The 27071-nt window shown below is 54.7% G+C and overlaps 1 protein-coding gene across 5 annotated transcripts; it reads left to right on the top strand.

The window, feature by feature from the left end:
- Positions 1–4811: 4811 nt before the first annotated feature.
- Positions 4812–25242, top strand: PTGS1 (prostaglandin-endoperoxide synthase 1). Of its 5 annotated transcripts, none has more exons than XM_040631848.1 (11): positions 4813–4955; positions 5048–5140; positions 11558–11674; positions 12032–12172; positions 12373–12516; positions 14798–14979; positions 15091–15174; positions 16897–17143; positions 19095–19381; positions 22296–22443; positions 24141–25242. In XM_040631848.1, exons 1-11 carry the CDS (start codon positions 4949–4951, stop codon positions 24494–24496), a joined length of 1806 nt encoding a protein of 601 aa, XP_040487782.1. In that variant the 5' UTR covers positions 4813–4948; the 3' UTR covers positions 24497–25242. The 5 variants fall into 5 exon arrangements, with proteins under 5 accessions (XP_040487778.1, XP_040487782.1, XP_008697028.2 ...); XM_040631846.1 differs by lacking the exons at positions 4813–4955; positions 5048–5140 and adding exons at positions 9210–9363; positions 10464–10613 and having other exon boundaries at positions 11958–12172; XM_040631845.1 differs by lacking the exons at positions 4813–4955; positions 5048–5140 and adding exons at positions 9210–9363; positions 10464–10613.
- Positions 25243–27071: the final 1829 nt, after the last annotated feature.

Consider the following 27071-nt stretch of genomic DNA (forward strand, 5'->3'; position numbering starts at 1 on the left):
TTTTTTTTTTTTTTAAAGATTTTATTTATTTATTTGACAGAGATAGAGACAGCCAGCGAGAGAGGGAACACAAGCAGGGGGAGTGGGAGACGAAGAAGCAGGCTCCCAGCGGAGGAGCCTGATGTGGGCCTCGATCCCATAACGCTGGGATCACGCCCTGAGCTGAAGGCAGGCGCTTAACAGCTGTGCCACCCAGGCGCCCCAAGAGATCTTATTCTTGTTCTGATTTTCAGAGGAGGAAACCGTCTCAGAGATGAACTATGACAGGCTCCCGGTCACACAGCAAGAATAATGAAGCTGGGCTCCAAACGCAGGCCTGGCTGGCTCCAAGAGCTCCCCTCCCCACCCTCAGCACATCTAGGTCAACGGACTCATCTAACGAGTAGGGAAACTGAGGTCCAAGTGGGTGAGTGACTTGCCCAAGGTCACACAGTGAGCTCAGGAGGCTGTGTTACTGGAAACTGGATCTTGTGGGTCTCCCTGTCAGGGCCCCTGCTGCTCAGGGAACCATGAGATTTGAAGGCTGGGCTAAGGCCTGGGGGCTGTGGGAGCTGCTGAATTTTCTGGGCAGAGTTAGGACCGTATTTTACACACCAAAGGAGGGCTGTGCGAACAGCTCCTGGGGGAGGAGGAGGGGAGAGGGATGCGGAGACTGACACTTTACAGCCGCACTTCTGTTAGCAAGACGCTGGCTCCTTCCGCAGCTTGCTTCCTCCCGCTGCTCCTCCTCTGGTCTCGGGTCTCGGGAGCTTGTGTCTGCTGCTCTGCAGATGACATCAGTGGCGGGGGCCGGCTGGGGAGGATGCCGGTGGCGTGCCGGCTCTGCCATCCTGGGTGGATCAGCAATCAGATGGCGCCAGCTGCTTGCTGCTGAGGGCGGCAGGGCAGGGGACCCTGCAGTGGAAACTCCCCAGAGGAGCTCGGAGACTCTCCGCTCACCCATCTCCTGCTTGTTTATCTGTCCCCTTGGCCTGCCGCCGCCAGGATTTGGGTGTTTGTTTTAAAGACTCAGGGTTGAGGAGCCAAGAGAGCAGGGGATGGAGTTTTGCGGGGAATGAAGCTCTCGGATGTCAACCTCGAGCAGCCCGGAGCTCAGCGCCCAGCGCCACCGCCTCCTAGCCCGTGGCCTTTAGCAAGTTATTTTTCCTGCTTACAAAAGTGGGGACAAGAAGAAAACTTATCTCACGGAGCTGTTCTGAGTTAGAGAGGAGATGGTGCTCCCGAACCCCTCAGCGTAATGTGTGCTACCGCGGTTAGAACCCCTCCCCCTCTCCTCACCGTGGGAGTTGGGACATCCTTGAGCCTCAGTTTCCTCTTTTGCAATGGCGGTAATGATACCTCCCTCTTGGAGCTGTTGCGAGGGTTTCAGTGAGAAAGGGAGGTAAACAGCCCCCTCGACCCCTAGTGCGTTTCTGCTTCCTCTTCACTAACTCCCGCACTGGCTGGCTCTGCTGGGGCTTAGGGTCCCTGCTCGTCCAGAACACGGGGACTGGGCCTTGACGCCTAGCCCTCACTACTTACGCAATCTTGCGCAAGTCATTTCGGCTCTCTGGGCCTCGGTTTCTCATCTGCGTAAAACGGAGGTGATAAGACTCACAAGGCTGTCGAGGAAATGACACGTGACGGTGCACGCAAGGTCCGTAGCACTCTGCCTGCCACGTAACAGGTACTCGAGAAACACCAGCAATTTTTATTATTACTGCCAGTGCCCAGCCCTGGCCTGGCAACAGGTAAATTCCGTACAGAGGAGGAGGAGAAGTTTGCATGAAACCCTCCTGCTTGGGTGGGGAACATAAGCGGAAGCAGGTAAAGCGTTTCCACTGAGCTCCTACTGGAGGTTCGGCATGCTCTCGCAGGCCATCTTGTTTTGTTCTCACAGTAACTCTTGCAAGAGGAGAATTATTAACCCCATTTTACGGATGGGGACACTGAGGCCCAAGAGGGGCAGTCGGCTGCCTGAGATTGAGAACGTAGAGCTGACCAGGAGTTCGGGAGGGGGCAGGGGAGGTGGGATTTGGAGAGCTGTTGGGTTGATTCCAGAGCTTTCCTTCCTGTCTGTGAAGCTGCCTCCAGAGGTGGGGCTGGGTGGGGTGGGTCCTTGTGTGATTCAGGTAAGAGTCAGCTCCGGATTTCCAAACAGTGGGTGGGACCCAGCAGGGGTGAGCCTTCTCCAGGGGCATTGAAATTTGGCCCTAGCTGGGGCCTCTGGTAGGATTGCTAGAAGCCGGAGGTAAGGGTATGCAGAGAGGGAGAAACCCCGACCCATGTTGCCCAGGGGTCCAGGGAAGAGGGAAGAGGGTGATGTTGCAGCTGCGAGGGGCTTAGGGCCCAGGTGGAGGTGGCTCTGTGAGTGTTGGGGGTGCTGACCAATGGGCCCAGCTGGGGAAGGCAGGGAACCCTGAGGCCGGACACTTCCTCTTCTGGTGGTGGTCACCGAAGATGGATGGGCTGGCGGTCACCTGAAGAAGCCAGCCTTGGACCCTCACCCACTTGTAGAAGGTCTATATTTTTTCATTCATTCAATCACTCATATTTCATTCAAGCAACATTTGCAGGCATCTTCTGTAGGCCAGAGCTTGTGCTTGGTCCCGGGGATACAAGAGTGACCGAGTCTTCAGCCGCTCAACACGATTCAGCGTGCTGTGAAGTCTGCCGTGGGCCGAGAAGGCACAGGAATTTCCTCGGAGGACAGAAAGAGGAGCAGGCGTGCCAGGGGACACTGGAGCTGTTCCTTCCCTAACCAGGGGAAGCTCACCATCCCGAGTATTAGGAAAACTCCCCAGATGTTGAGGCCACAGGCTTTGGACTAGAGGGGCAAGGAAAGGTGACACTGTTGGTGGCAAAGGCCAACTGGGACCTCTCTTTTGTGTATCCAGTTGCATGCTGGACCTTGCTGCCCAGATGGACCCAACAGAACGAGTCCAAATTCGAATGCCATCTCCTCCAGCCTGCTCCCCTTCCTGATTCCTTCCCTGGGTATGATTGCCAGCATCAAGTCAGAAACCCAGGCGCCCTACTCAGCACCTCTCTTTCCTTCAGGTGCCAGTTGGTCACCAACCCCGACGCCTCTTCTGCCACCGTAGCTCTCACTCCCCCCTCCGCCACGTGTCAGTGTGACCCTGTCTCCTGAGGACTGCCTACCGTCTCACCTTTGTCCTCTCCTTCATTGTGCCCATCTGGGCATCTCCAGCACCGGTCATAGAGTCTGGCCATGGCGCGGGCCCAGTCACTCCACGCCACACCTGTTCTCAGAGACCATCTGATTAAATCTTTATATTGTTCGGATGGGGAAGCGGCCGCCCGGAGAGGTGCATTGACATGTCTAAAGTCAGTCCCTGGAAGAACTGAGCCTTGAATTCAGGTCTCCTGACTCCCAGCCTCAGGCTCTTTCTCCCAGGGCCAGGGCCACCCAAGCGTTCGTCCCTTTGAGTCTAGTGGGTGGCTTGGGAATAAGGAGTCAGCAGAAGGGCCGGGCTGGGAACTTGCTGGGCCCAGAGCCTTAAGGGAGGGAGGACCTGGTAGCAGAAATGGGTCTCGTTCAAGCTCTTCTCTCCTTTCTTCAGCACCAGAAAGCCCCCTTTTCTTTGGTACCTGGACTCCCAAATCTCTACCCCGACCCCGTCCCTTTTGCTGACTATCCATGACTTACAGCTCCTCGCCAGGGGCCTGGATCTGTGGTTGGGGATGGGGCTATATGGGGAGGGGGAAGCTGAAGCCTGTCCCAGCACCCCAGGGCCCTAGGCCCTTTCTCTGCCCCACTCCCTCCCCTGGTCTGCCCCGGCTTGCTCTGTCTCCCTGGGGCAGCTGGCTTTTGTCCCAGTGGAGCATGGGAATAGCTCGGGTGGGGACATAGGAGGGGTTTCCCAGCACGTCTCACCCCTCCCATCTGGCATGGTTCCCATCCTGCACCTGTGGCTCTCAGATTCCCACCCTGGGAACCGGCACAAGGACTCAGAAGTGGAGCCCACAGGATGGCTCAGTGTGCTGGGGAGACTGAGGGAGAACGTTTGTCGGTGTGGGTACCAGGAGACTCTGTGTGACCTAGCACCCGCCCTGCGCCCCTGCTAGGGTCTGTTGCCACAGCTGTAAATCGAGGACCGGGATGTTGGTGTTCTGGAAACTCGGCAGGGGGATGTGAGTCTGGCTAGAGTGCCAGCCCCGGCCAGCTGTGAAATCAGAGCTGGGAATCTCTGAAAACGCCGTGTCCTAAGAACCCATCATTGCATCAGTAGACGTGTGTGCACGCTCTCACTGCATCTTACATCAATCCTCCGGGATGCTTCTTACGCTTGTCCCCATTCTGCAGATGAGAATACTGAAGACCAGAAAGGGCAAACGCCAGGTCCAAGGCGACCCAGCTAGTAAGCTGTGAGTCTGGACTTGAGCTCAGGTCTCCTGGACTTGGAGCCTGCGTTCTTCATTTCTGGCAGCAGAGGCTCAAGCAGACATGTGGCCTCAGAGGGCAGAGCCCCTAGATCTGTGTGAGGGTAGTGGGTTTCCTATCCAGAAACGATGTGCGGGCCAGCCTGGACTGCTCCTTGTCAAGCTCCCCCCCTTTCCTCTCTGGGGGTCAAGGTGTGGGGTTCAGGCCAGCGCGTCTAGCCTGAGATACTCTCGGTTCTGCCTTGAAGCCTTGGGTGACCTCAGCATTGCACATAATCTCTGGGCCTCAGTTTCCTATTTACCAAAACGGACAAAATTCTGGTGCCTCGGGGCTTCAAAGGCTCAAGTGCCTCAAGGATCTCGGGTGCAAAACCGCTTTAGTTGCAATCAGAATAATTAATAAACTGTTTTGGCCGGGGCGGGAGCGGAGGGCGGCGCCGAGGTGACACGGGCTGGAGAGGTGGAGCCAGGGAATGGTGGGAGGGGGGGCAGCCCGGAGCTCCAGGCAGAGACTCACCCCAGGAGCCCGCCGTTTGCATCCCGCACGCATCAGCCGCCTCGAACTATGAGCCGTGAGTCCTACCCTGATGCCCCCGGGAATCCTCTTTGCCTCCTGGTGGAGCCTCGAACGCTAGGCTCAGACCTAACCTCTCTCACTCTGCAGGGAGGAGTCCTTTGCTCCGGTTCCCGCTGCTCCTGCTGCTTCTGCTGCCGCCGCCCCAGGTCCTGCCCGCGGACCCCCGGACCCCCGCGCCGGGTAGGCGGCCCCCTCCTTGCCCTCGGGAAGCCGCGGGTCCCGCGCCCGCGCCTGGCCCCTCCCCCTGCTGTCCCCTGGCGCCCGCCCGGCTTCCCCTTTCTGCTCGCGGTGCCCGGGATGGGGGAGGACGCTGAGCCCGCTGGTGGAAGGGGAGCTCTCTGAAGACCCCCGGGGGTGTGTGGCCTTGGCTAGGGCGCTACAGGGTGTTTTTCCGGGGGGAGGGCAGACTGGGATCTCTAGCCTAGCCGGCGTTGCGAGAAGGGACAGCCCCTCTCCAGCCCCCTCACCTGTTATGGGCCCCCAGCGGTCCAGGCAGGCTGCCTTCCCGCCCAACAGCCCCACTGTTTTCTGCGGGGGCAGGGGCCTCTTTCCTTGGAAGCAGCGGGCACCAGAGGGAAAGCCCGCTGGCAAGTTCTCTCTCTCCAGCCTCTAACTTTCTGGGGCCCCATGGGGATTCTTAGCCCCAGGGGAGAAGCTCTCCCTCCGTGAGGGTCCTGGGGACACCAGGCGTTCTGGGAAAGAATGGAGGTGGAAATATTATTTACAGAGCTGTGTTGCTTCCCCTGAGGTTTAAACCCTCAGCTATGAGGTTCCCCCTGGGCAGGTGACTTAGGCTCAGGTGCGTGCCATTAATTCTCTCTAGCTCGCATAGCGCATGGTGGGCTAAGGGTTTGAACTTGAATCTATCGCACTTTGCAAGGTCTTTCCGCAGAGAGCCCCCCTCCACTCCCCACCCTCACCGCCGCCACTCCCCTCCGTGGACCCCGGTTTCATCACCCAGAAGATAATGGGGAAAATCAAGTCCTGTAAAATTCCACCCCTCCTGCCCCCCACCATGCATGTATCAGGTTCCAGGTGAAGGAAGTCAGCTCAACCCTCTCAGCCAGCCTCCCTCTCCGAGCTTACTGCTGGCGTGTGGGTACGTGTGTGTGCACACGCGTGCAGGGGTGTAAGGCCTGGACATAGCTTCCTCCACCACCTAGCCGTATGGTCCATCCCTCTCTGGGTCTCCACTTCCCAACTGTAAAATGGGGGCAAGAGAGGACGGGGGTGGGGAGAGGGGTCTGAGCTTTGTTGTGATGCGGTAGGGATTTGGTGCTCAGAGGAGAGGAGAAAGTGGTCTGTATGGACCGTGAATCAGACCAGGTTTCCTAGAGGAAAGGGCTCGAGTGGGTGGCATTTGGGGAAGCCAGGAAGAGGGTGGAGGGCGCTCCAGAGTTTGGGTATGAGCAAAGGCCCAGTGAGTGGGAAAAAGGGAAAGAGGGCTCACGTGGATAGCACTTTACAGTTTACAAAGCCCAGCTATGGGCCTCCTCTTCTTGGTGCTCACAGCAGCCCTGCCAGGGAGATGTGTCAGGCCCATTCTGCAGAAGGAAGAGCTGAGGCCCAGAGGGGAGAGCCTATGTATCTGAGAGCCCAGCAGCAGAGCCCGGGGCTGCCCGCACTTGCACTTGTCAGCGCCTGGATCAGCACAGCACTTCCTCTGAGGCCCCATCCACGCCCCCCGCGGGGTACGAAGGGCCGGCCCGCCTGTCTTCCTGTGTGCTCACCAACGCCCAGTGAGCCCTGGTCTGTGCCCTTTTGTTTTCGAGTTTTCGACTTATCTTTATATCATAAGTGTTTAAATGGGATTGTTCTTTTCACTCCACAAACATTCCCAAGGGCTTGCTTTAAGGTTTTGGCTGGAGCTGGAGGCATGGAGCTGGGAGGGGCCCACCAGCTCACAGGGAGTCAGAAATGCCCACAGACTGTCCTCCGAGGGGGTCAGGGCCATGCCTGAGGGACACACAGTGGTACGAGGCTCGGGGGAGGGAGCGGGTCCCTCTCTGGTGTGAGGAACCGAGGGGGGCTTCCTGGATGTGCTGATGTCTGCCCTGGACCCTGCAGGAGGTGATGAGCGGCAGGAAGTGAGGCTTTACTATGAGGCTTTACTATGACCCTCTGAAAGGGCTTTCTGGTGGAAGGAGTGGCAGGGCCAAAGCCTAAAGCTCTGGACCTTGGGAGGCAGGAGGGGGCTTAGTGAGCAGTGGGACAAGAGGCAGATGCTGGCTGGCAAGGGCCTTTGAATGTGGGTGAGGAGCCAGGACTCGGGCCTGAGGGTAAGTGGGTTGGACAGGTGACTTGGGGCCGAGACCGGAGGCCAGGACGCCCTTAAGGAGGGCTGCTGCAAGGTCAAGGGAAGAGCACGACGAACTGGGTGTCCGGCTTGTACTTTGGCCTTCACGTCTGTGAGGGAACTGAGGCCCGTGATGCCTGGGAAGCCAGAGGGCCCACCCCCAGGAGAGGAGGACTGCAGACTCACCTGGGGGGACGGGGCAGGGGAGGATGTCGCTTTGGCCTCTCGTGCGGGGGAGGAGATTGAGTCTGGCTTGGAGGGCAAGGCCATCCCCTCCCGCCCCCAGACTCGGCTTTGTGTTCTCTCCCGGGCTAGGGATACAGCATGACCTGACCATCAAGGCCTCTGTGCCAGGAAGAGGGTCCCGAGGCAGTTAGCCCCGGCCCGTGGCGGGGGGACCCCAGGCTGTCCCAGGCCTCCTGCTGCCCGCCCCCTCGTATCTGCAGCACCAGCTGGGTCTGTGGGCCAGGAAGGGGCTTCCTCTCCAACCAACTCTTCCAGCTGTGGGCCCAGCTGTCGGGGCCTGGTGTGGTCGTGGCTGGCGTCCGGCTGCTGACTTGGCTGGGTTTAGGGGCTGGGGCCCAGGTCTGGCTAGTCAGGGTCTTTTTTTCTTCTTTTTGGCTGCCAAGCCCCTGGGGCTTCTCTAAATGTTATTCTTAGGGAATTTCATCTCAGCCTCTTCCCGAGACCTGGTGCCTCTGCATCCCGGAGGGCATGGTGTTCCCCCCACTGTGCCTGGAGCCCTGACTCCTGGGCTAGGGGACATTTCCTTGCCTGAATCCTCAGAAAGTTCTGGAACCAGGCAGTACTGGGTAGTCCTCATCTGTAGGGATGTGTGCAGGGTGAGTGGGCTGATAGCTAACTCCACGTCTGGGGTGCCTTGAGGCTTCAGTGAAAGCAAGCCGCAAGGTTCTCTGCTGATGGGGTGGGGGATTCACAGTGATGCAAATAACGGAGATATTTGGAGATCGATATGCTTGACCCAGAGTAGAGAAGAAGGGGAGGCAGAAAAGGAGGCATCTTAGAGCCCCCCTGCCCCATCCCCTTTCTGAGGTACATAGGAAGAATGAGGCCCAGAGGGAGGGAGGGGCTTGCCTGAAGACATACAACCAGTAAAGAGCAGCCACTCTGTTGATACATTTTCCCCAGCACCTACTTGGTACCTGGCCCTGTGCTGGGAACTCGGTAGATTCGGAGCCTGCCTCTGCCCAGTTCTCCTTCTGGATAGTTTATTATACATGTGCCCTCCTCTGAGCCCAGCACGGAGCTGGCATGAAAGCATGCCAGGTTTAAGTTAGACTGAAGGAAGGCCTTTCTTTGTGAGTAGTTCCGGAGCTCTAGATGCGGCAGGGGATGGTGAACCCTCTGAGGTCATTCCCGCTTCGTGGATCAAACCCCATCCTTTTCCCAGATCCAGGCCTGAGAATCTCCAGGGGGAAGAAGGGAGGGAAGGAGGAGGGAGTCCAAGTCTTGGCTCTGTGACTTCAAAGCTGTGGGGCTTGGGGCCAGTGTCCTGCGTGTGAGCCTCACATTCCTCCTTTCTGCCACAGGGAGTCTCATCCGTCCTCCTGGGGGATGCTGGGCAGATAAAGAGTGGGGGGATGCAAGGCCGTGGAGTGGTTGCTAGGGCCCCGGATTTCCTGATGGTCTGGCATGGTCGGGCTCATCGCTGGGAAGAGGCCCTTAGGCTCCTCTCTGGCCGCCCCGACACCCTGGGACCCCAATGGTAGCCGTTTCCTCACTGCGGAGAGTTTTTCCTGCCCAGGGCAGCTGGTGTTTATGGAAAGATTATGGAGGAGGAGGGAAGGAAAGTTGGACAGCGGGCCTGGGAGGGAGGAGCCTCCGCTGGACACAGCCTCTCTTGGCAGGAGAGGGATGTGGGCAGGGGCCGGGGCAGAACTCTAGGATAGGAAGCAGGAAGCCTCCAGGCTAGCCCTCGGAGCCAGCTGCCAGGGATGGGGAGATGAGGGGTGTCTTTGGCCAAGCTTGGGGTTGCCATTCTCTTGGCTTCACTTTATTGACTCCACAAACATGTGTCGAGCTCTGGCCAGCACATCTGGATCCCTTGGGCGGCTGGATCTCTCCAGGACTTGGGATGAGCCCTGGCGTATGTGTGGCCTGTGTTGGGGGCTCATGGTGGAGAACAGCAGGTTGAGTGGGAACGTGGAGCGGGCGAAGGATGCTCAGGGGAGGTTTCCGTGAGCTCACTGGGAGGGTCGGGAGGCCCCGGAGGGGTTTGTTAGGAAAGAGTAGCAGTCTGGGCAAAGGAAGAAGAGATTTTGGCTTTGGGGCTAAGGGATGGGGCTGCCACACCTCTTGAGGTCCTTTTGAGAGCCCTACTGTGGTAGGGATGGGAAAACAGCCCAGAGAAGGGCTGGGCTTCTAGCCTCGCGCCTGCTTAGTGTTAGGACAGATCCATCTGTGCTAGAAGGCCTTGTGTGCCGGGGTTGGGAGCCAGACAGCGGGGGGCTCCAGGGGCTCCTGGGCGGGTGAAGCTGGCAGGTGGGCAGAGTGTCCTGAGCGGGAGGAATCAATGAGGAGAGTTCCAGAGACCTGAGCCAGCTGGGGTGATTATCTACTCAGCCTCCTTGGCATTTCTGGGCCTGTGGCTGTGGGAGGGGAGGCTGAGTCCTGTCTGCTGGGTCTGCCTGTGTCAGCTTGATAAGGCCATTTTGTCCAGCCCTCTTCCCGTCGGCCCTTCCCTTCTGTATCCCTACAGGGTTCCACAGAGGTGCCATTGTGGGGGCCATGGGGAGTTGCCAGGACTTAAGCAAAACTATTTGCATGATTTCTGTGATTCTCTTCTTGCTGGCTGGCACGCCTCTGTGTGTGTGTGTGTGTGTGTGTGTGTGTGTGTGTGTGTGTGTGTTGGGTGTGGGGTGCCGCTGCTGGGCTGTCTTCAGGAGAACTCCGCTCTCCAGGCTGCATGTGTAAAGTGAAGAGGCTGAGAGCGGAGGGTCAGTCCTTGCCCGGGGTCATGCCCTCTGATCACAACACCCTTCTGCTGTCTGTTGCTACCCTCTCGGCCCCCAATAATGTGTTGTACAAAGAATAGGAGTTCCCCGTAATGTTGGCTCTGAGCTTAGATGAGGAAATGTGTTTGCTCAAGGGAGTCTGGTGTTTTCTGTGTGAGGCCGGGGCAGCAGCCCCTGCCAGAATCCAGGAGACCTGGGTCTGCAGGAGGACCTGCTCTGCTCTATGTCCTAGGCCAAGCCTCCCCCTCCCCCCGAGCCTCGGTTTCCCTCGCTGAGCTGGAACGAACACCGAATGAGGTCCGAGAAGTCTCTAACTCTGCTGCTGAAGAATCACGAGAGTAGTGCTGACTTGAGCAAAGGGACTGTGGTCAGCAAGACCTGGGTTAGACACAAGGAGGGACTTATGGATGGGAATTTCTCCAGGAGGCAGGAGGGCTGATGTCAGAGCTCCATGCACCTCCTCAGGAGATTTTTCCAGCCCCAGTTCTCCTGTTTCCTTGGTCCCTGACCTTTCTCAAGATCCTAGAGCCCAGAATCCACTCTGGCATGGGCTCAGGCTGGTCCTATCAGGAACAGGGGCTGAGGTCACCAGGACTCCCCTCAAACCCACACTTGTCTGCAGGGATCTGGGAAACTTCTTTCTTTGGGCCTGAGTGTCAAGTCTGGGGGCGGTGAGGTGGAAGCAAAGGGCAGCTGGTCTGGTGTGACTTGCTGGGTGACCTGCATGGGGTTCTCCTTATCTGGCCTCAGTTTCCCCATCTGCGAGCGGGCATTATGACTCCCGCTCTTCCCCCACATCTGCAAAAATAGAGGGAAGGTGGGCGATCTCCTCTTCCCAGTGTCCAGGTACCTAGAGCTTAGGGGCTGGTTTGAGAGGACCCTGCCTTCCTTATCCCTTTTCTGAACTCCACAAACCCTGCCCTTGGTGCTGGGCTCTGACCTGACAGGAAGTGAGCGCCCTAGAAGCCTGTGGCTGCAGCGTTTTATCAGCTGTTTCCTAACCTTTGGTGTCACAGTTGGGGTCTGGACTCTTCTCCTGCCCGGCTCTGATGGGAGGAGGGGGCACTCCCCCTGGGGGCCCACTGTGGACCGGGCTGGAGACCAGAGTAGGCCCTCAGCGGCGGGGGCTTCTGTGCATAACTGGGGGAACAGAGAGGACCCTAAGGTGAACACTGAAGTCCAGAGAGGACCCCTGGGTGAGTTAGGACAGAGCTGTGACTGGAGTCCATGGCCCAAGTCTGGCCCCACGCTTCCCCATCAGCGGCAGCATGGGGCTGGGGGGGGTGTTGCTCTAAGTGGTCTCTGATCTCTGCTTCTCCTCTGCAGTGAACCCCTGTTGTTACTACCCATGCCAGCACCAGGGGATCTGTGTCCGCTTCGGCCTTGACCGCTACCAGTGTGACTGTACCCGCACGGGCTATTCTGGCCCCAACTGCACCATCCGTGAGCTGGGCCTCCTGCCCCCACTCCTGTCCTGGCACCCCCTTGCTCCCCTGGGCTTATCCTGAGACCCCTTCCCACTTCCTGCCCTTGCCCCTGGCCATCATTCAGTCCTCCTTCCTCACCTGGCTTTGACCTCCGACCCTCCCCCTGACCCGGCCGCGGCCTGGCCCTGTCCCCTACCCTCCCATCTGCTTCCGGCTGTGTCATGTGTCATCTCCCCCAAGCTTGCATCCTTACCCTGCCCTGTATGTTCTACCCGGTTCCATCTCGGCCTTATTTCCAGTTCCCATCTTCCACTCCGGCTACTTCTGGTCCTGCCAGGAGGCCCCGACTGAGTGGCTCCCACTGCCCCCGCAGCTGAGCTGTGGACCTGGCTCCGGAATTCACTGCGACCCAGCCCCTCTTTCCTCCACTTCCTGCTGACGCACGGGCGCTGGTTCTGGGAGTTCATCAATGCCACCTTCATCCGTGACATGCTCATGCGTCTGGTACTCACAGGTGGGTGGAGGGCAGGCCCCCCCCCCCAGTCTGGGGAGCAAGAAAACATGTCCGCTCTTGGAATTCTTGGCATCTGATAAGGACAGTGGGTGGGGAGACCACGATGCCAGATTCAACAAGTCCAACCCAAGAGGAGGCAGGGAGGGGGGTGCAACTGGGGATGGGAACTCCCTTGTCACCACTGTTTTCGCCCTCTGCAGCGCGTTCCAACCTTATCCCCAGCCCCCCCACCTACAACATAGCGCATGACTACATCAGCTGGGAGTCCTTCTCCAATGTGAGCTATTACACCCGTGTTCTGCCCTCTGTGCCCCAAGACTGCCCCACGCCCATGGGGACCAAAGGTAATGGAGACGGGGTTAGAGGGCTGGGCCTGGGGGTCACAGGAGATGCCCTGTTCTCTTTGGGAAAAAAGCAGGTGGAAGAGCAATTATTGACCCATTCCCCAGACGGGTGGACCAAAGCAGGACATATGACTTATCCAGAACCACAGACAAGGACAGGGCTGGGGAATGAGGACAGGAAGGGGTGATGGAGACTCTTGCTGATGTCACCTAGAAAGGCAGTGAGGAGTCAGACTCGTGCTTCTGTATTTCCAGGGTGCCTCTTTGCTTGAAACTTGTCTCCTGAATTGGGATCCTGCCCGAATGGGGGTGACTTCAAAGTTGAAATGTAGGAAGGAACGAACAGTGCGCTATTTGTTGGTGCTAACTCTGTGTTTGGTTCTTTACTGATGTAAATAGTTTACCCTGCTTCATCAGTGTAGCTTACACATAAAGTCAGAGATTTTTTTTTTCTTTAGTTGCCTAAGATCCCACGTGGTCTCATTGGCAGGAGTCTTTCCTCTTAAGTCCTTCTTCCCACTCCACCCTCGTTGACCAAAAACCCAGGGGTTTACTGAGTTCAGAGCCATGAAATCCGCTTCGAGTACAGACGGGACGAGGGGGGCATTGGTCCACCACTGCCTCTCTTTCATTCCTGCCACTTGGTGTCGCTGTTGAACACCTGTCCCGTGCAGCCCTGTGGTTGTGCGGGGTTTTGCCCGCTCAGACCTTTGCATTTGTATTGATGTCCTTCCCTGGGTCTCAAAGGCCGTTGTCTGACGGTTTGCACTCACATGTTTAGCTACTATGCCTGAAGCATGACTATTCTACTGGTTAGCTGGGTCTTGCAGAGTCTTGGACTCTGCCAGCACTTTGCAGGAACCAGTCCTTGCTCACTGTCAATCTGAGTGCTGATTCCAGTTATAGGGTGAAGATCACTCCCTCCAACTTCCCTTTTGGTGAGTTTCCTTTGGGGTGCTTGATCTCCTTGCCTGCCAGAGGAAACCAGTCGGTCACCTCAATTCAGGGAGGTTCTGTTGGTCTTGAACCTTCAACACTGGGCCTCACTTGAGGTATTATGAAAGGATGTCTTTACCAAAACACAAAAATTCAATTATTTCTTTCCGTGTGAACGCTGGATACTGACTCATCTGACACTGACATAATTAAGGAAGGCTCTTTTTTTTTTTTAAAGATTTTATTTACTTATTTAAGAGAGAGACAGAGAGTGAGCACAAGTGTGGGGGAGGGGCAGAGGCAGAGGGAGAAGCAGACTCCCTGCTGAGCAGGGAGCCCAACATGGGGCTCAATCCCAGGACCCCAAGATCATGACCTGAGCCAAAAGCAGACACTTAACTGACTGAGCCACCCAGGTGCCCCAAGGAAGCCTCTTAATAGTTATTCTCATGATGACAGACACCTGCTTCAAGATGACCTGTTGTCTTTACCCCAGACAGAAAGACTGACATCATTTAGAATAGCTTGGCAAACTCCAGCCCTCAGTGCAAATCCAGTCCACTCCCTGTCTTGTGAATAAAGTTTTATTAGAACTTAGTCACACTCATTTGCTTAGGTCTCATCTATGACAGTTTTCCTGCTACAACAGCAAAGCAGAGTAGGTTACAGAGCTCACAGGTTGGCAAAGCCTCAATTCTGACTATCTGACTTCTTCCAGAAAAAGTCTGAAGTTTGCTGATCTTTGATTTGCAAGACCCCATCTCACCGGCTCACAGTCATGCTTGCATTATCTCATGTACTCTTCAAAATACTACCTAAAATAGGTATCATTTGCCCTATTTCCCAGGTGAAGAAATTGAGACTCAGAGAGATGAAATGAATTTTCTATGTTCACACAGTCAGCAGGTGGCGTACCCAGCTTCAAACACAGGCTACCTCGCTCCTGGGCCAGGGAGTCCAAGTTCTTTGTTTTTTTCTTTCTTCTTGGTTTATTTACTTCTCTTTCTTCTTTCTTTTTGGTTAACTCTTTCCAAGTTGCAAACACACACAGAAATTGAGATGTATCCATCTCTTCAACACGTCCCCATAACTTGCCGATCTTATTTCATCTATCCCTCTTATTTTTTATGGAGCATTTTAAAGCACATTCCAAATATCATGCCATGTCACCCGTAAATACTTCTGGGGTCTTTTGGTAGAGAAGGTGCAAGGGGCCATCTGGTAGGAGGGAAGGCTGTTCTGGGCTTCCTGTGTGGACCGGTTTGGTCCGGTGAGCCCAGGAGGCCCTGGGGCAGGGAGACTGAGGCAGGAGGCAGCTACTGCCCCTTCCCACCTCCCCAACCAGGGAAGAAGCAGTTGCCAGATGCCCAGCTCCTGGGCCATCGCTTCCTGCTCAGGAGGAAGTTCATACCTGACCCCCAAGGCACCAACCTCATGTTCGCCTTCTTTGCACAACACTTCACCCATCAGTTCTTCAAAACTTCTGGCAAGATGGGTCCTGGCTTCACCAAGGCCTTGGGCCACGGGGTGAGTACCTAGGAGGGGCTCAGGACTTCTCGGGACCTAACTTAGCACGTGCAGGCCATCGCGGCCGAGGTGGCACCTGGTGATCTGCGTGCACCCTCTTTCTGTCCTCAGGTAGATCTCGGCCACATTTATGGGGACAACCTGGAACGTCAGTATCAGCTGCGGCTCTTTAAGGACGGGAAGCTCAAGTACCAGGTAGCGCCGGGCTTGCGGCCAGGGCAGTGGGAGGGGCATCCCGTGGGCTTCCCTCGCAGACGCTGCTGGGGGCCCTGAGTGGGGGCCTAGGCGGGCCAGCTGCAGGAGCTGGTGGTGTGTGTGAGGAGAGACGATGAACACTGGGAGAAAGTGCCGGGCCAGGAGCAGACACGGCTTCTCATGTTCTCCTGGGAGGTAGACTTTGGGGCTTGATGGGAGATGGACAGTTTCAGCCTGCATATAGACACTGAATTTTTCCACCGTATCATTTGGACACTATGATGTGCTTGGTGAAGGTGACTGAGCAGTGACCATGATAGTTCATAGGTCCTGACCTTAGGGAACTCACAGCCCTCCAGGGGCCACACCCAAACACCAGGGTGCTAGTTTCTGTCTGTACTACCATTAGAAATATAATGGGAACCACATAGGTCATTAAAATTTCTCCAGTGGCCACACGACAAAAAGTTAAAAAGAAACAGGTGAAATTGATTTTGATAATATATTTTATTTAACCCCATGTATAGCCGAAGACGATCATTTCAATGTGGAACCAAGACAGAAATTATTAATAAAAATCTCTCACGTTCTTTTTTTTTTTCGTGCTAGATCTTTGAAATCTGATCTCTAGTTTATATTCACAGCACATTTCACTTTGGACGCCAAATTTCATTGGAGATATCCGATCTGTATTTAGATTTCATAAAGTTACAGCTGAAAAGTAGCCTCACGTGCCCAAGTTGCTCTGAGCCTGCTTCAAGATTTCCCAGTTGCTGAAGGACCAGGTTTAAAATTGAAATCTACATTAAATAAAGTTACAAATTCAGCTCTCCATTCACACCAACCCCATTTCCAGTGCTCAACAGCTACACGTGACTAGTGGCTACCATACTGGACCACACAAATCTAAACAAACCAAAACCCAAGCCAAAAGTTCATAGCTGGAAAAAAACAAAAAGTTCGCTGCTGCATCTTTAAGGCTAAGAACAGTAACTTGGCACGTCGTAGGCCCCCCGTGTATATTTCTTGACTGTATGAAAAAGCCTCCATATTTGGAGTCTTCTCACCCACCAGGGAGAAGCCAGGAGAGTGCTCAGAGGACGGGGCAGGATTCCCCAGGAAAGTCAGCTGAACTAAGAGCTGCAGGGAGGATGAGGCGGAGTTCAGGAGGCCCAGGGGGGGAACGGGCTTTCCAGGCTGGCAGTGCCCGCCCTTGGAGAGGAGAAGCAGCTTGTGCGGCTCAGAGGGAGTGAGGGAAGGGAAGCGTGGCTGGCTGGCACCCGGCTGATGGCAGGCAAGGGTGGAGACACCTGTGGGGTGCATGTAGGATTTCCAATTTCTGCCACGAGCAGAGAGAGAACTTGGAAGGATTTGAAGCCAGGGCATGATACTAAATTTGGGTTTTTTTTTTAAGGATTACCCTGGCTGCAGTGCTGAGAATGGACTGTCTGGGGGCAAAGGTGGACATGGGGAGCCACTGAGGAGCGGGGTCAGCACGGAACACAAGGGTGGGTTAGAAGCAGGTGGTGACAGTGGGGATGGAGAGAAAGTGATGCATTCTAAGAAAGATTGAGGAACTGGAAGCAGAATCAGCAGCCTTGGTTAGGGAGGATGGGCAGTTGCTCTGGGCGCTCTGGGCAGCTGTGAGTAGGGAGGGTGTCGGCGGTGGCAGGTGCAGGCACCCACCGTGTCCCCAGCTTGCCAGGCGGTCCCATCCCGCAGGTGCTGGACGGAGAGATGTACCCGCCGTCGGTGGAGAAGGCGCCCGTGTTGATGCACTATCCACGGGGAGTTCTGCCCCGGAGCCAGATGGCCGTGGGCCAGGAGGTGTTTGGGCTGCTTCCCGGGCTCATGCTTTATGCCACACTCTGGCTGCGTGAGCACAACCGTGTGTGTGACCTGCTGAAGGCTGAGCACCCCACCTGGGGTGATGAGCAACTCTTCCAGACCGCCCGCCTCATCCTCATCGGTGAGGACCCCAGACCAGCCCCATCCTGGAAGGTCATGTCCTCTGTCCCAAAAAGCAGGTGTTGGGGGGCTGGGAGAGAGAGAGAGAGAGCTGGGATTAGGACCCTAGGTCCTCTGCTTACTAGCTGTAAGACCCATGGCAGGCCCCTTCCGCTATGTGAGCCTCAGTTTCCAAATCTGGATATTGGGGATAATGATGGTTATTAGGGTTTGTTGAGATGATGACAAGCACTAGCACATAGTAGGCCTTTGGAAAATGGGTGGGCGTCATAGTCGATCATCAGCTGGATTGGCCACCCCAATCTGTTTTGCCGTCTAGAGCCCCAGAGGCACACTGTGACAGTCCCAGCTTGTGCAGGTCACACTCTAGCCTGCCCACCTTCGGGAATGCTCATGTGTCTGCCCTGCATGTATCTGCCTTCCTGGAGTTTGGTAGCTTCTGGGTGACTCAGAGAGAGGGTATTTTTGTGTCCCCTACGGGGGCGAGTCTGCAGCCTAAAATGTCAGATGGTTTCCTGCCTGGGAGCTTGGTCCCTGGCAGCCATGTCCAGACCGTGTTCACTCTGAGTCACCAGTGATCCCTTTCCCCTGCCTCTGGGCATCCCTGGGCATGGCTGGTCCCAATTATATTGCCTGATTCACTAGAGCCTGGACGAGCCAGGCATCAGGGATAGGAACAGCCTAAAGAAGGAGAGGGGGCTGGTTCTGAAGCCCCAGCATTTTGGAGACTTTGACCAGAGAGGACAAGGCTGTGGCTGGAGGCTGCCCAGCATATTGCCTGGTGTCGAAGGTGTGACCAAAGGGGATGAAGCGATATACCCAGTGCTTTGGTGAATCCTTCTCAACAACCTTACTAACCAGGTACAATTGCCCTTGTTGTGAAAATTAAGCTTCAGAGAGGTTAAGCGATATCTCCAAGGCCGCTCAGCAGAGGGAGATTTGAGCCAGCCCTGGCTGCCACAGGAGCTCATTTCTCTTGCACCACTTCCCAAGGGAAGCTCCTTCCAGAAGGGGGTAGAATCCCCGCATGCCTACACTTAGCACTCCTCCTTCCCGCTTGCATGTGGTCTTACTCTCAATTATGCCGGGCCCTGCGCCAAGCAGCCGCTGTCCACTCTTCCCAGCGACCCTACCCTAGTATCGTCACGTACATTTTACAGAGCAGGAAGTTGGGGTTCAGAGAGAAGTGGCACAGCCCAAGCTCGGGGTGGGGGGTGCGGTGGCTAGAAATGGTGACGCCAGGCTCCGGACCTTGCTGATGGCAAGTCTCATGGCTCCGCATCCATTTGCTGGAAGCCAGTTTGTCTCAGGTCTAACTGGCCAAAATCATCAGTTTCTTCTCCTATCGAGATAACCAGTTTTCACTCTGTTACATAATACTCGACGTGCTTCCTCCCTGGCCCTTTGCTCTGTAGCTGGTTACCGAGAGGGCGGAGGAAAGCTATTCATGAGAATTCGGGTATGTAAGAACATATGAGAACTATACGTAGGACTCAAGTCATCTCCTCAGCCTCCCTCTTTGGCTGCTGTCCCCGGAGGGTGTCAGCAGGCTGAGGGCCCCCATGAAGCCAGTCTCCACTTTCTCATCATTTGTGACTGCTGTCACCTCTTTTCCTGGGCTGGGGGGCGGGTGGTCACCCTAAGACCACAGAACCAATTCTCGGGGTCTTCTTTTCCACGTCCTGTTTTGCTGGGCCGACAGCCTCCCTGTGGAACGTGGGAGTAGCTGCTGCCTCTTGCCTTGGGACACCGGTCCAGCCGGAGACCAAAGGCTCCATTCTCACACCCCACTACAACAAGACAAAGTGCAAGCAGGCCCCCAAATTCAAGAGCAACAGCACCGCCGAGGAAGCCGAGAGCAAGCGAGCACTTTTCACGAACCGGCCTGCTTCCCGAGCCCGGCGGCCAGGTCCCGGGGCCTCCCTGACACTTGTCCCCATCCTCCCTCCCAGGGGAGACCATCAAGATTGTGATTGAGGAATACGTGCAACAGTTGAGCGGCTACTTCCTGCGGCTGAAGTTTGACCCCGAGCTGCTGTTCAGCGCCCAGTTCCAGTATCGCAACCGTATCGCCATGGAGTTCAACCAGCTCTACCACTGGCACCCGCTCATGCCCGACTCCTTCAAGGTGGGCTCCCAGGACTACAGCTACGAGCAGTTCCTGTTCAACACCTCCATGCTCGTGGACTATGGGGTCGAGGCCCTGGTGGACGCCTTCTCTCGCCAGAGCGCTGGCCGGGTAAGCCTCTGTGGAGAGTGCGGCGAGGGCAGGTGGGCTCTGGGGGGCGACAGACCTAGATGCAAATCCCAGTGTTGTTTTCTGTTCCACAGGGCTGGTGTCCTTCCGACGTTCCTTCCTCCATTCCTTTCTTCCTCCTCTTGCTCTTTTGTTCGTTCCGCAATACTTGGTACCGGGGATAGCGTGGCGAGCAAGACTAAATGCGGTTCTCGGGTCCTCGTACCCTTGGCACTGATACCCTAGTGAGGAACCACAGTCATATAACAGCCAATGTCACGTGAGCACTTACTTTGTGTCAGGCACTGGGCCAGGTGCTTTTCTGGTGGCATCAGAATTATACGGACAGGATAAGAGCCATAGTCCAGAGAGCCCTCGGTGGTCTGGGCACTTGGAGAGGGGCTTGTGACCCAGAGTTGAGAGCTGTAGGTAAGGAAATGATGTCTGAGCAGAGATCCAGAGGGTGGAGAGAGCTCTCCCAGGCAAAGAGGTAGAGTTCATGGGCAGGTGGTGATCGTGCTCTGGGGGAGGAGACAGCATGGCCAGGGCCTGGAGGTCCGAGGGCATGGCAGTTTGAGGACCGTGAGGACATTCACAGTATGGTAATATATGTGAAAGTGTCTTCACGTAGTAGGTCCTTATTGAGCTTCAGGCCTCTGTTATGGACTGGATTGTCCCCACCCCCCACTCGTACGTTGAAGTCCTAACAACCAGAGCCTCAGAATCTGACTGTATTTGGAGACAGGGCCTTTACAGAGGTTATTAAGGTTACTGAGGTCCAAGGGTGGGCCCCTACTGTGCCTGGCGTCCTTATGAGAAGAGGAGATTAGGCTACAGATGTGCAGAGTGGGAAGACTTAGGCAGAAGAGGGCCATCGATGCGCCAAGGACAGAGACCTCAGAATGAAACCCACCTAGCTGACACCTTGAGCTTGGACTCCTGGCCTCCAGACTGTAATGAAATACATTTCTGTCGTTTCAGCTAGCCAGGCGGTGATACTTGGCTATGGCTGCCCTAGCAAGTGGACACGGCCCTTCCCTGGAATTTCTAAGCAGCTCTCGCCTAAATCTCCCCTCCCCCATGCTTGGAAGCCCCTATGTCCTCGGTCTCGGCTCCCCTCACCCCTGCTTCTCTCTGGTCCTTGTTCCCAACTCTTTTCATGACATTGTGGCATCATGTGGATTTCGGTTTACCACTGGTAATTTGACTGGAATTAGCCTGTGCCGCCATCAATGGGCAGCTGCTGGCTGGTTTATGGCCTCTGTTCTCTGTGGGGACACAGACATGAGCAGACAGTAGCTTTGTGTTGGGATGAATGGACTGCAAAGCATTTTCAAGGAATGGCCATGACACTGCGTGAAAAGCCCTGGTGTTGTACTTGGGCCAAGGCAGAAGGGCGACAGAAGCATGCCAGCCCTCACGATGTTCAAGAGAGCATGAGAAGTGATAAAACAGAGCTCCCCCTGGTCATCGCCACACATGGCTGCCATCTTGGGGGTTACCATGGGACCAACACTGTGTAACTACTTTGCATACTTTATCTTGCTCATTCCCCACAACCGTATCAGGTGGGTGCTCTTACCTTCCCCATTTTTGCATACGATGAAACTGTAACAAGTAATTTGCCCAAGGTCCCTGCCTTAGTTTCCCAGGGCTGCCCTTACAAAGGCCCACAAACTGAGCTTATTTTATTATTTTACATTCCTGGAGGTTAGAAGGTATGGGCAGGGCTGTGTTCTCTCTGAAGGCTCCGGTGAGAATCTGTTCCACATTATTGTCTTAGCTCCTGCTGGCTACTGGCAATCCTCTTAGACACATCACTCCAACATGGAGTCTCCCGGAGTCTCTGTTTTCTCTATTAGGACACCAGTCATTGCATCAGAATCCCCGTAATGGACTATGACCTCATCTTCACTTGATGACATCTGTTTCCCAGTAAGGTCACATTCACAGGTGCCAGGGGTTAAGACCACCATATCTCTTTGGGGGACACGAATCAACCCACAATGGCCCCACAGCTTGTAAATGGCAGAGCTGTTTATTTAAGCTAACATGTGTATACACTATAGTTTTCATGGCAAGATTTTAGCTCCCTCCCCGCTAGCTTATGACCGCTCCCTGCCCCGGAGACTTGGCAGAAGGAAGGAGAACCAACAGACTTAGTTACCTGTGTTCCCGTGAGTGGCTTTATCTGGAATGAATGGAGTGATGTGATACTGTGTGTTGCTGCCATCTGGCTCAGAGTTTCTCTTTCCTAATGGTGGTTGGTCAATAGTGGTTCACTTTTTAATTATTAAATTTTTGTTGACTCTCCACGCTATGATACAGAGAATGAAAACCAGTAGAAAAACACTCCTTAGCAGGACCCCCTTGAAAAGCGAAGCATCTGTATTCTTTGATAAGAATGGATTTGAAGACTGCCATAAAGTTTCAGCCCCCAAAACTAATATCTGTCCATCATCTTGCTTCTCATTTGCTGTCTCAGAAACCCCTCTGCCCCTCCAAATTTCATTTCTAGAGCTGGAATGCCCTTTTCCTCTGCTTGAGGTCCTGGCTGGTGCCATGCTGGCCATCTCTTTTATGGAATCCTAGTTGCTGAACCTAATAGTTTTGCAGAACCTTCTGTAACAGGATGTTGGGATTCTCACCTAGATGCAAAGGATTGGGGAATGGTGTGGCTGGTGAGCCACTGGAGATGTCCTCCTGGCCCACTGCCACTTTAATGATGAGGAAGCAAAGACTCAGGAGTATCCGTGAGAGAGCATGACAGCAGCAGAGTGCATCTGGGTCCCCAACATGGTGGCTGCTGGGCACAGCCGTGCTCTGTCCGCGCTTGGGAAGAGCTCCTGACCTGAACTCCTCCTTCAGGACAGCGTGGCCTGGCTCTCAGACTGCAGCTATGTTTATGTCTTGGCAGATTGGTGGGGGTAGAAACATAGACCACCACATCCTGCACGTGGCTGTGGAGGCCATCAAGGAATCCCGTGAGCTGCGGCTGCAGCCCTTCAATGAGTACCGCAAGAGGTTTGGCATGAGGCCTTACACGTCCTTCCAGGAGCTCACAGGTGAGCAGCTGTTCCCTGGACACGGGCCCTGCCCTCAGGGACTCTCAGTCCTGGAGTGGAATTGAAGCAGAATGGGGTCATAGCCCCCCTGCTATGACTGTGGGGGTCACAAGAGCTGTGTGAGCACCATGCTGCGGGGTGGGGGGGGAGGCTGAGTGGGGTGAGGGGAGAAAATGACCCGGCTTGGGGAAAGAAAGTGGCTTCTCAGCTGGGATGTTCTGGATGGGGAATTGGTGGGAAAAGCATTCTATGTGGAAGAACAGAAAGTACAAAGGCACAGAGGTCATAAGATTGGGCCTGTCGGGAGGACGGTAGTGGGTGCGGCTGGAGCAAGGTGCTTATGTATGAGGAGGATGGAGGTTAGGGAGGGAAGCTTGGGGCCAAATTGTGGATTCTACGTGAAAGAATTGGGGTTTTACTCTACCTAGTGGTTCCTAAATACATACTTATGGATCAGCTGCCTAAGAATCACTTAGAAAACTGATTAAAAATACCAGGGGCACCTGGGTGGCACAGCGGTTAAGCGTCTGCCTTCGGCTCAGGGTGTGATCCTGGTGTTCTGGGTTCGAGCCCCATATCAGGCTCCTCCCCTATGAGCCTGCTTCTTCCTCTCCCACTCCCCCTGCTTGTGTTCCCTCTCTCGCTGGCTGACTCTATCTCTGTTAAATAAATAAATAAAATCTTTAAAAAAAAATACCAAATCCCATGGGGCGCCTGGGTGGCTCAGTCGTTAAGCGTCTGCCTTCGGCTCAGGGCATGATCCTGGAGTTATGGGATCGAGCCCCGCATCAGGCTCCTCTGCTGGGAGCCTGCTTCTTCCTCTCCCACCCCCCCGCTTGTGTTTTGTCTCTCGCTGGCTGTCTTTCTCTCTGTCAAATAAATAAATAAAAATCTTAAAAAAAAAAAACCAAATCCCAGATCTGTCTCCCCAAGATTCTGTTCAGTAGGCCTGCATGGTGCCCAAGAGTCTGTGTGAGTGTATAATATATATACTTTCTTCTTCTTTTTTTAAAAAAGATTCAGCTGTTGGGCAGCCAAGAGTTTGGGAACCCTTGTCACAAACAGTGGGAGGGTTTGATCAGGTGTGAGGTGATGCATGACTGGGTCCTAGTGCCTTATAGAGGGTGGGTTTGAGGAAATGGGTAGGGAAGCTCTGTGACTGTCCCCTTTGGTCACTATCTATGAATGTGTGGGCCTCACCGAGTGGGGAGTGAGTTCCCCATAATTCTGTCACTCTTTAATCTCCTGTGACAGTCCAGACGGGGAAAAGAATGCTGTAACTAAATCTCTCTGTGAGCTTGGACAGGTTACATTACATCTCTGAGCTCCAGCAGAATGAAGGGACTTGCACCAGCCTAGGTCTTTGAAATGTGCCTGTGAAGCAGGATGGATAGTGTCTCCCTGTTGTCACCGTCAGGCAGTTAGGGCACTGAGAAGAGACTGAGTTGCTCAAGGTCGTATGCAGTCTGGTGGCTGATCCAAGCCCTTGAGTCCTTCTTCAGCAGCAAATTTCTTCCCTAGCCGCCACCCTGGAGAAGGGTCAGTCAGCCAGGCCAGATGTTAGGGCATGTGCTCAATTTTCAGTTGCTCTTCTGAAGTCCCATATTCTCCCCAGAAAAAGGCAGGCCTAGAAGGTTCCCTCCCCACATGAACCTTAATGGCACCACATCTCTGACTCTAGCTTCCGCCCATTTCAGGGGAGAAGGAGATTGCAGCCGAGTTGGAAGAGCTGTATGGAGACATCGATGCCTTGGAGTTCTACCCGGGGCTGCTTCTGGAGAAGTGCCACCCAAACTCCATCTTTGGGGAGAGTATGATAGAAATTGGGGCTCCCTTTTCCCTCAAGGGCCTCCTAGGGAATCCCATCTGCTCTCCAGAGTACTGGAAGCCAAGCACATTCGGTGGTGAGATGGGCTTCAATATGGTCAAGACAGCCACGCTGAAGAAGCTGGTCTGCCTCAACACCAAGACTTGCCCCTACGTTTCCTTCCACGTGCCCGACCCCCACCAGGATGGCGGGCCTGGTGTGGAGCGGCCATCCACAGAGCTCTGAGGGGCAGAGCAGCGGAGGGTGGATTTTGTGTTTGACATCCCAGAATGCTGAGGCCGGGGTTGATAGTCTCAAATGTTGGGTCTTTGGTTTGGCCTCGAGAGTATCAAGATCAACATTTAGAACTTTGTGTCTCTCACCCATTACCTGGAATATCATGGTTTTGTTTGTTATTCTAGAATGCTGAATTCCTGGTGGACCATCTAGAGTGTTAGGATGGATTCTTCTTTGGCATGCCAGGAACAACCTAGAATATCAGATTTCTGATTGACTTGGGACATAGGCATTCTAAAATGTGGAGTGCCTGATGAAATCATGTAGAAAGGTAGGGGATTCTTATTTGGCTTTCTAGAATTCTGGGTGGCCCTCCAGAATGTTGATTTTCTGATTGGCAGTTCAGAATGTTGTGCTCCTGGTTGCTGATCCAGAATGGTGGCTGGTATGCCAGCTCGGTCTTGATCTGAATGCCTAGAATGGTAATAGGATTCATTTTCCTGTTCAGTGAGATATCCACAAAGCAGGAGCACCTATGGTCTATCAGGAACACATTGCCCACCCCGTGACTGCACCAAGGGGGCAAGAGGGCTGGGTGTTCTTCTTAGGACCCTGACTTAGACCCTGGTCCAAGGAGATAGAACAGGTGGGCTTTTTCCAGGCCATCGGTTGGAAGCCACCAGAGCTCTGTTGCCATCTTTGTCCTGACTCATGGCAGCTGTTTCTCATGAAGCTAATAAAAATCTTTTTCCAAATTGCCTGCTATCTATTGCTTTTCATCCCATTCCAGAAGCAGAGGCGCCCCTAGAGCGGCCTTTCTCCTAGCTGCAGGCTCCATGTGCTAGAGGTTGCAGCGTGAGACCTTCCATTGCCCCTGGAGCCTGTCATCACCAGGCTTTTCCACCACTGGTGCTCCATTTCCCGCTGTGGGTCAGGCATTGCCCTTCACAGGCTGCCCTCCTAAAATATACAACTCCCCAGCCCCAGGGGACAGAGCATTCAGTTCCACCATCTGGTTAAAGCACTTTCCTCCCTTATAAAGCATACAAGGGCAGAGATGAAGGGTATCTGGGGAGGAGCACACTTACTGTGTGCCAGTTTTCCACATTTAATTCTCATTTATATTCTCACCCAAGAGCATGAAGTATGCGGTATAATCCCCTTTTCAAAAACAAGGGAGCTGAGGCCCAGGATGGTCCAGTGCCATGCCCCACAGGAGCCAGAGCCAGGCCAGGGCTTGGTCTGGCTGAGTCTCGGGCTCTGCTCTTCCCTGCTCCGGCTTCCTCTTGCTTCCTGATTTGACTCAGTTCCAGGCCTGATCTTGCCTCTCTGGCTCAGGGTCAGAGGCAGAAGGTGGGGTGTAGCTCTTACATGCTATTCTTTCAGTCACAAATATTTATTTTGCTGAGTGCTTACTCTACACCAGTCACTGTACAGGGTTGGGGCCATAGCAGTGAGTGATCAAGACAAGCCTTTTGTCTGTGTGGAGCTCACATTCCACGGCGGGTAGAACAGATGAGAAACCAGACAACAATGAAATAAGACAAAGGCAGGGTGAGTGTGCTTTCCCTTCTAACCCATACTATTCTGCCCTTCCCCTGCTTGGCTCCTGAGACCTGAGACCCTATCCCAGCCACACAGACCACCCCCCTGCACAGCCCCCCCCCCCATAGCCAGCCAGGAGAGGATAGGTCAGAGGGGAAAGGTAAGAGGTTGGCAAATTTCCTTCATGCTCCCCACTTGGGGCTTAGATTTCCTTAGGAAGAATAATGGCCCAGAAAAATGAGGGAAAATGGGGTCCAGGCTGAGGGTCCCTGGGGCTGGGGTTCCTGTCTTACAGTCCAGAAAGCCCTTGTTTCTGCTTAGTTGGCTGGGGACTGCTTCCGCCATTCCTTCCTGGCCCTGTGGAATGCAGAGAATGCAATCCTCCTCAGCTCCCCCAGTTGCTCTGCTGATCAGCGATCCTTTGGCTGCTAAGGGGCGGGCATGGAGTGGCTGTCTTGTCCTTGCTTACCTGCTATCGATTTCCCCTCTTTGCTAGTACCCTTACTTGGCCTGAGAATCCTCCCTCTCTCATTAATTCCACTCTTGGTGCTTCCATCAGGGGCCCTATCATGGCCAAGGGGTAGGTCTGTGAATCAATCCTGGCCAATCAGACACCCTCTCCTTTTAAACTGGCCGCTGAGTGGAGTTGGCATGGAGATTGAAATGACCAACCGATTCATCCCCACAGCTGGGCTCTGAAAAGACTGTCCCTTAGTTCCCGCTTTTAAGGTCACTGGGGAAGCCTGGGTTCCTGTCCTTCTCAAGACCTTAGCTTTTCCTTCCAGCCTGGGGGCTGCTCCATGAATTCCTCTCTCACTTAAGTTGGTCAGAGTTGGTGCCTTAATGGCTGTTGGCCTGAGATGACAGAGCGCTATGATGGTCTGAAAGGAATTTTAATCAAGGACGACACAATTGGGCTAGTGTTTAAGAAAGAGCACCGGGGGGCTGGGTGGACAGCAGGATACAGCAGGAAGGACTGAAGGTTGGCAGAATGGTGAGGAGGCTGTGGCCATAGCCCAAGTGAGATGTGACGGCAGTT

The sequence above is a fragment of the Ursus maritimus genome, unplaced genomic scaffold, assembly GCF_017311325.1.
Source record: "Ursus maritimus isolate PB19 unplaced genomic scaffold, ASM1731132v1 scaffold_17, whole genome shotgun sequence".
NCBI classification, from domain to species: Eukaryota; Metazoa; Chordata; class Mammalia; order Carnivora; family Ursidae; genus Ursus; species Ursus maritimus.

What these genes read in the sequence shown, in the direction of transcription:
- PTGS1 (XM_040631848.1), top strand. An exon ending in TGGCCCCAACTGCACCATCC is followed by an intron (nt 11,675 to 12,031) that starts GTGAGCTGGGCC and finishes CTGCCCCCGCAG; the next exon opens with CTGAGCTGTGGACCTGGCTC. An exon ending in ACGGGAAGCTCAAGTACCAG is followed by an intron (nt 15,175 to 16,896) that starts GTAGCGCCGGGC and finishes CCCATCCCGCAG; the next exon opens with GTGCTGGACGGAGAGATGTA.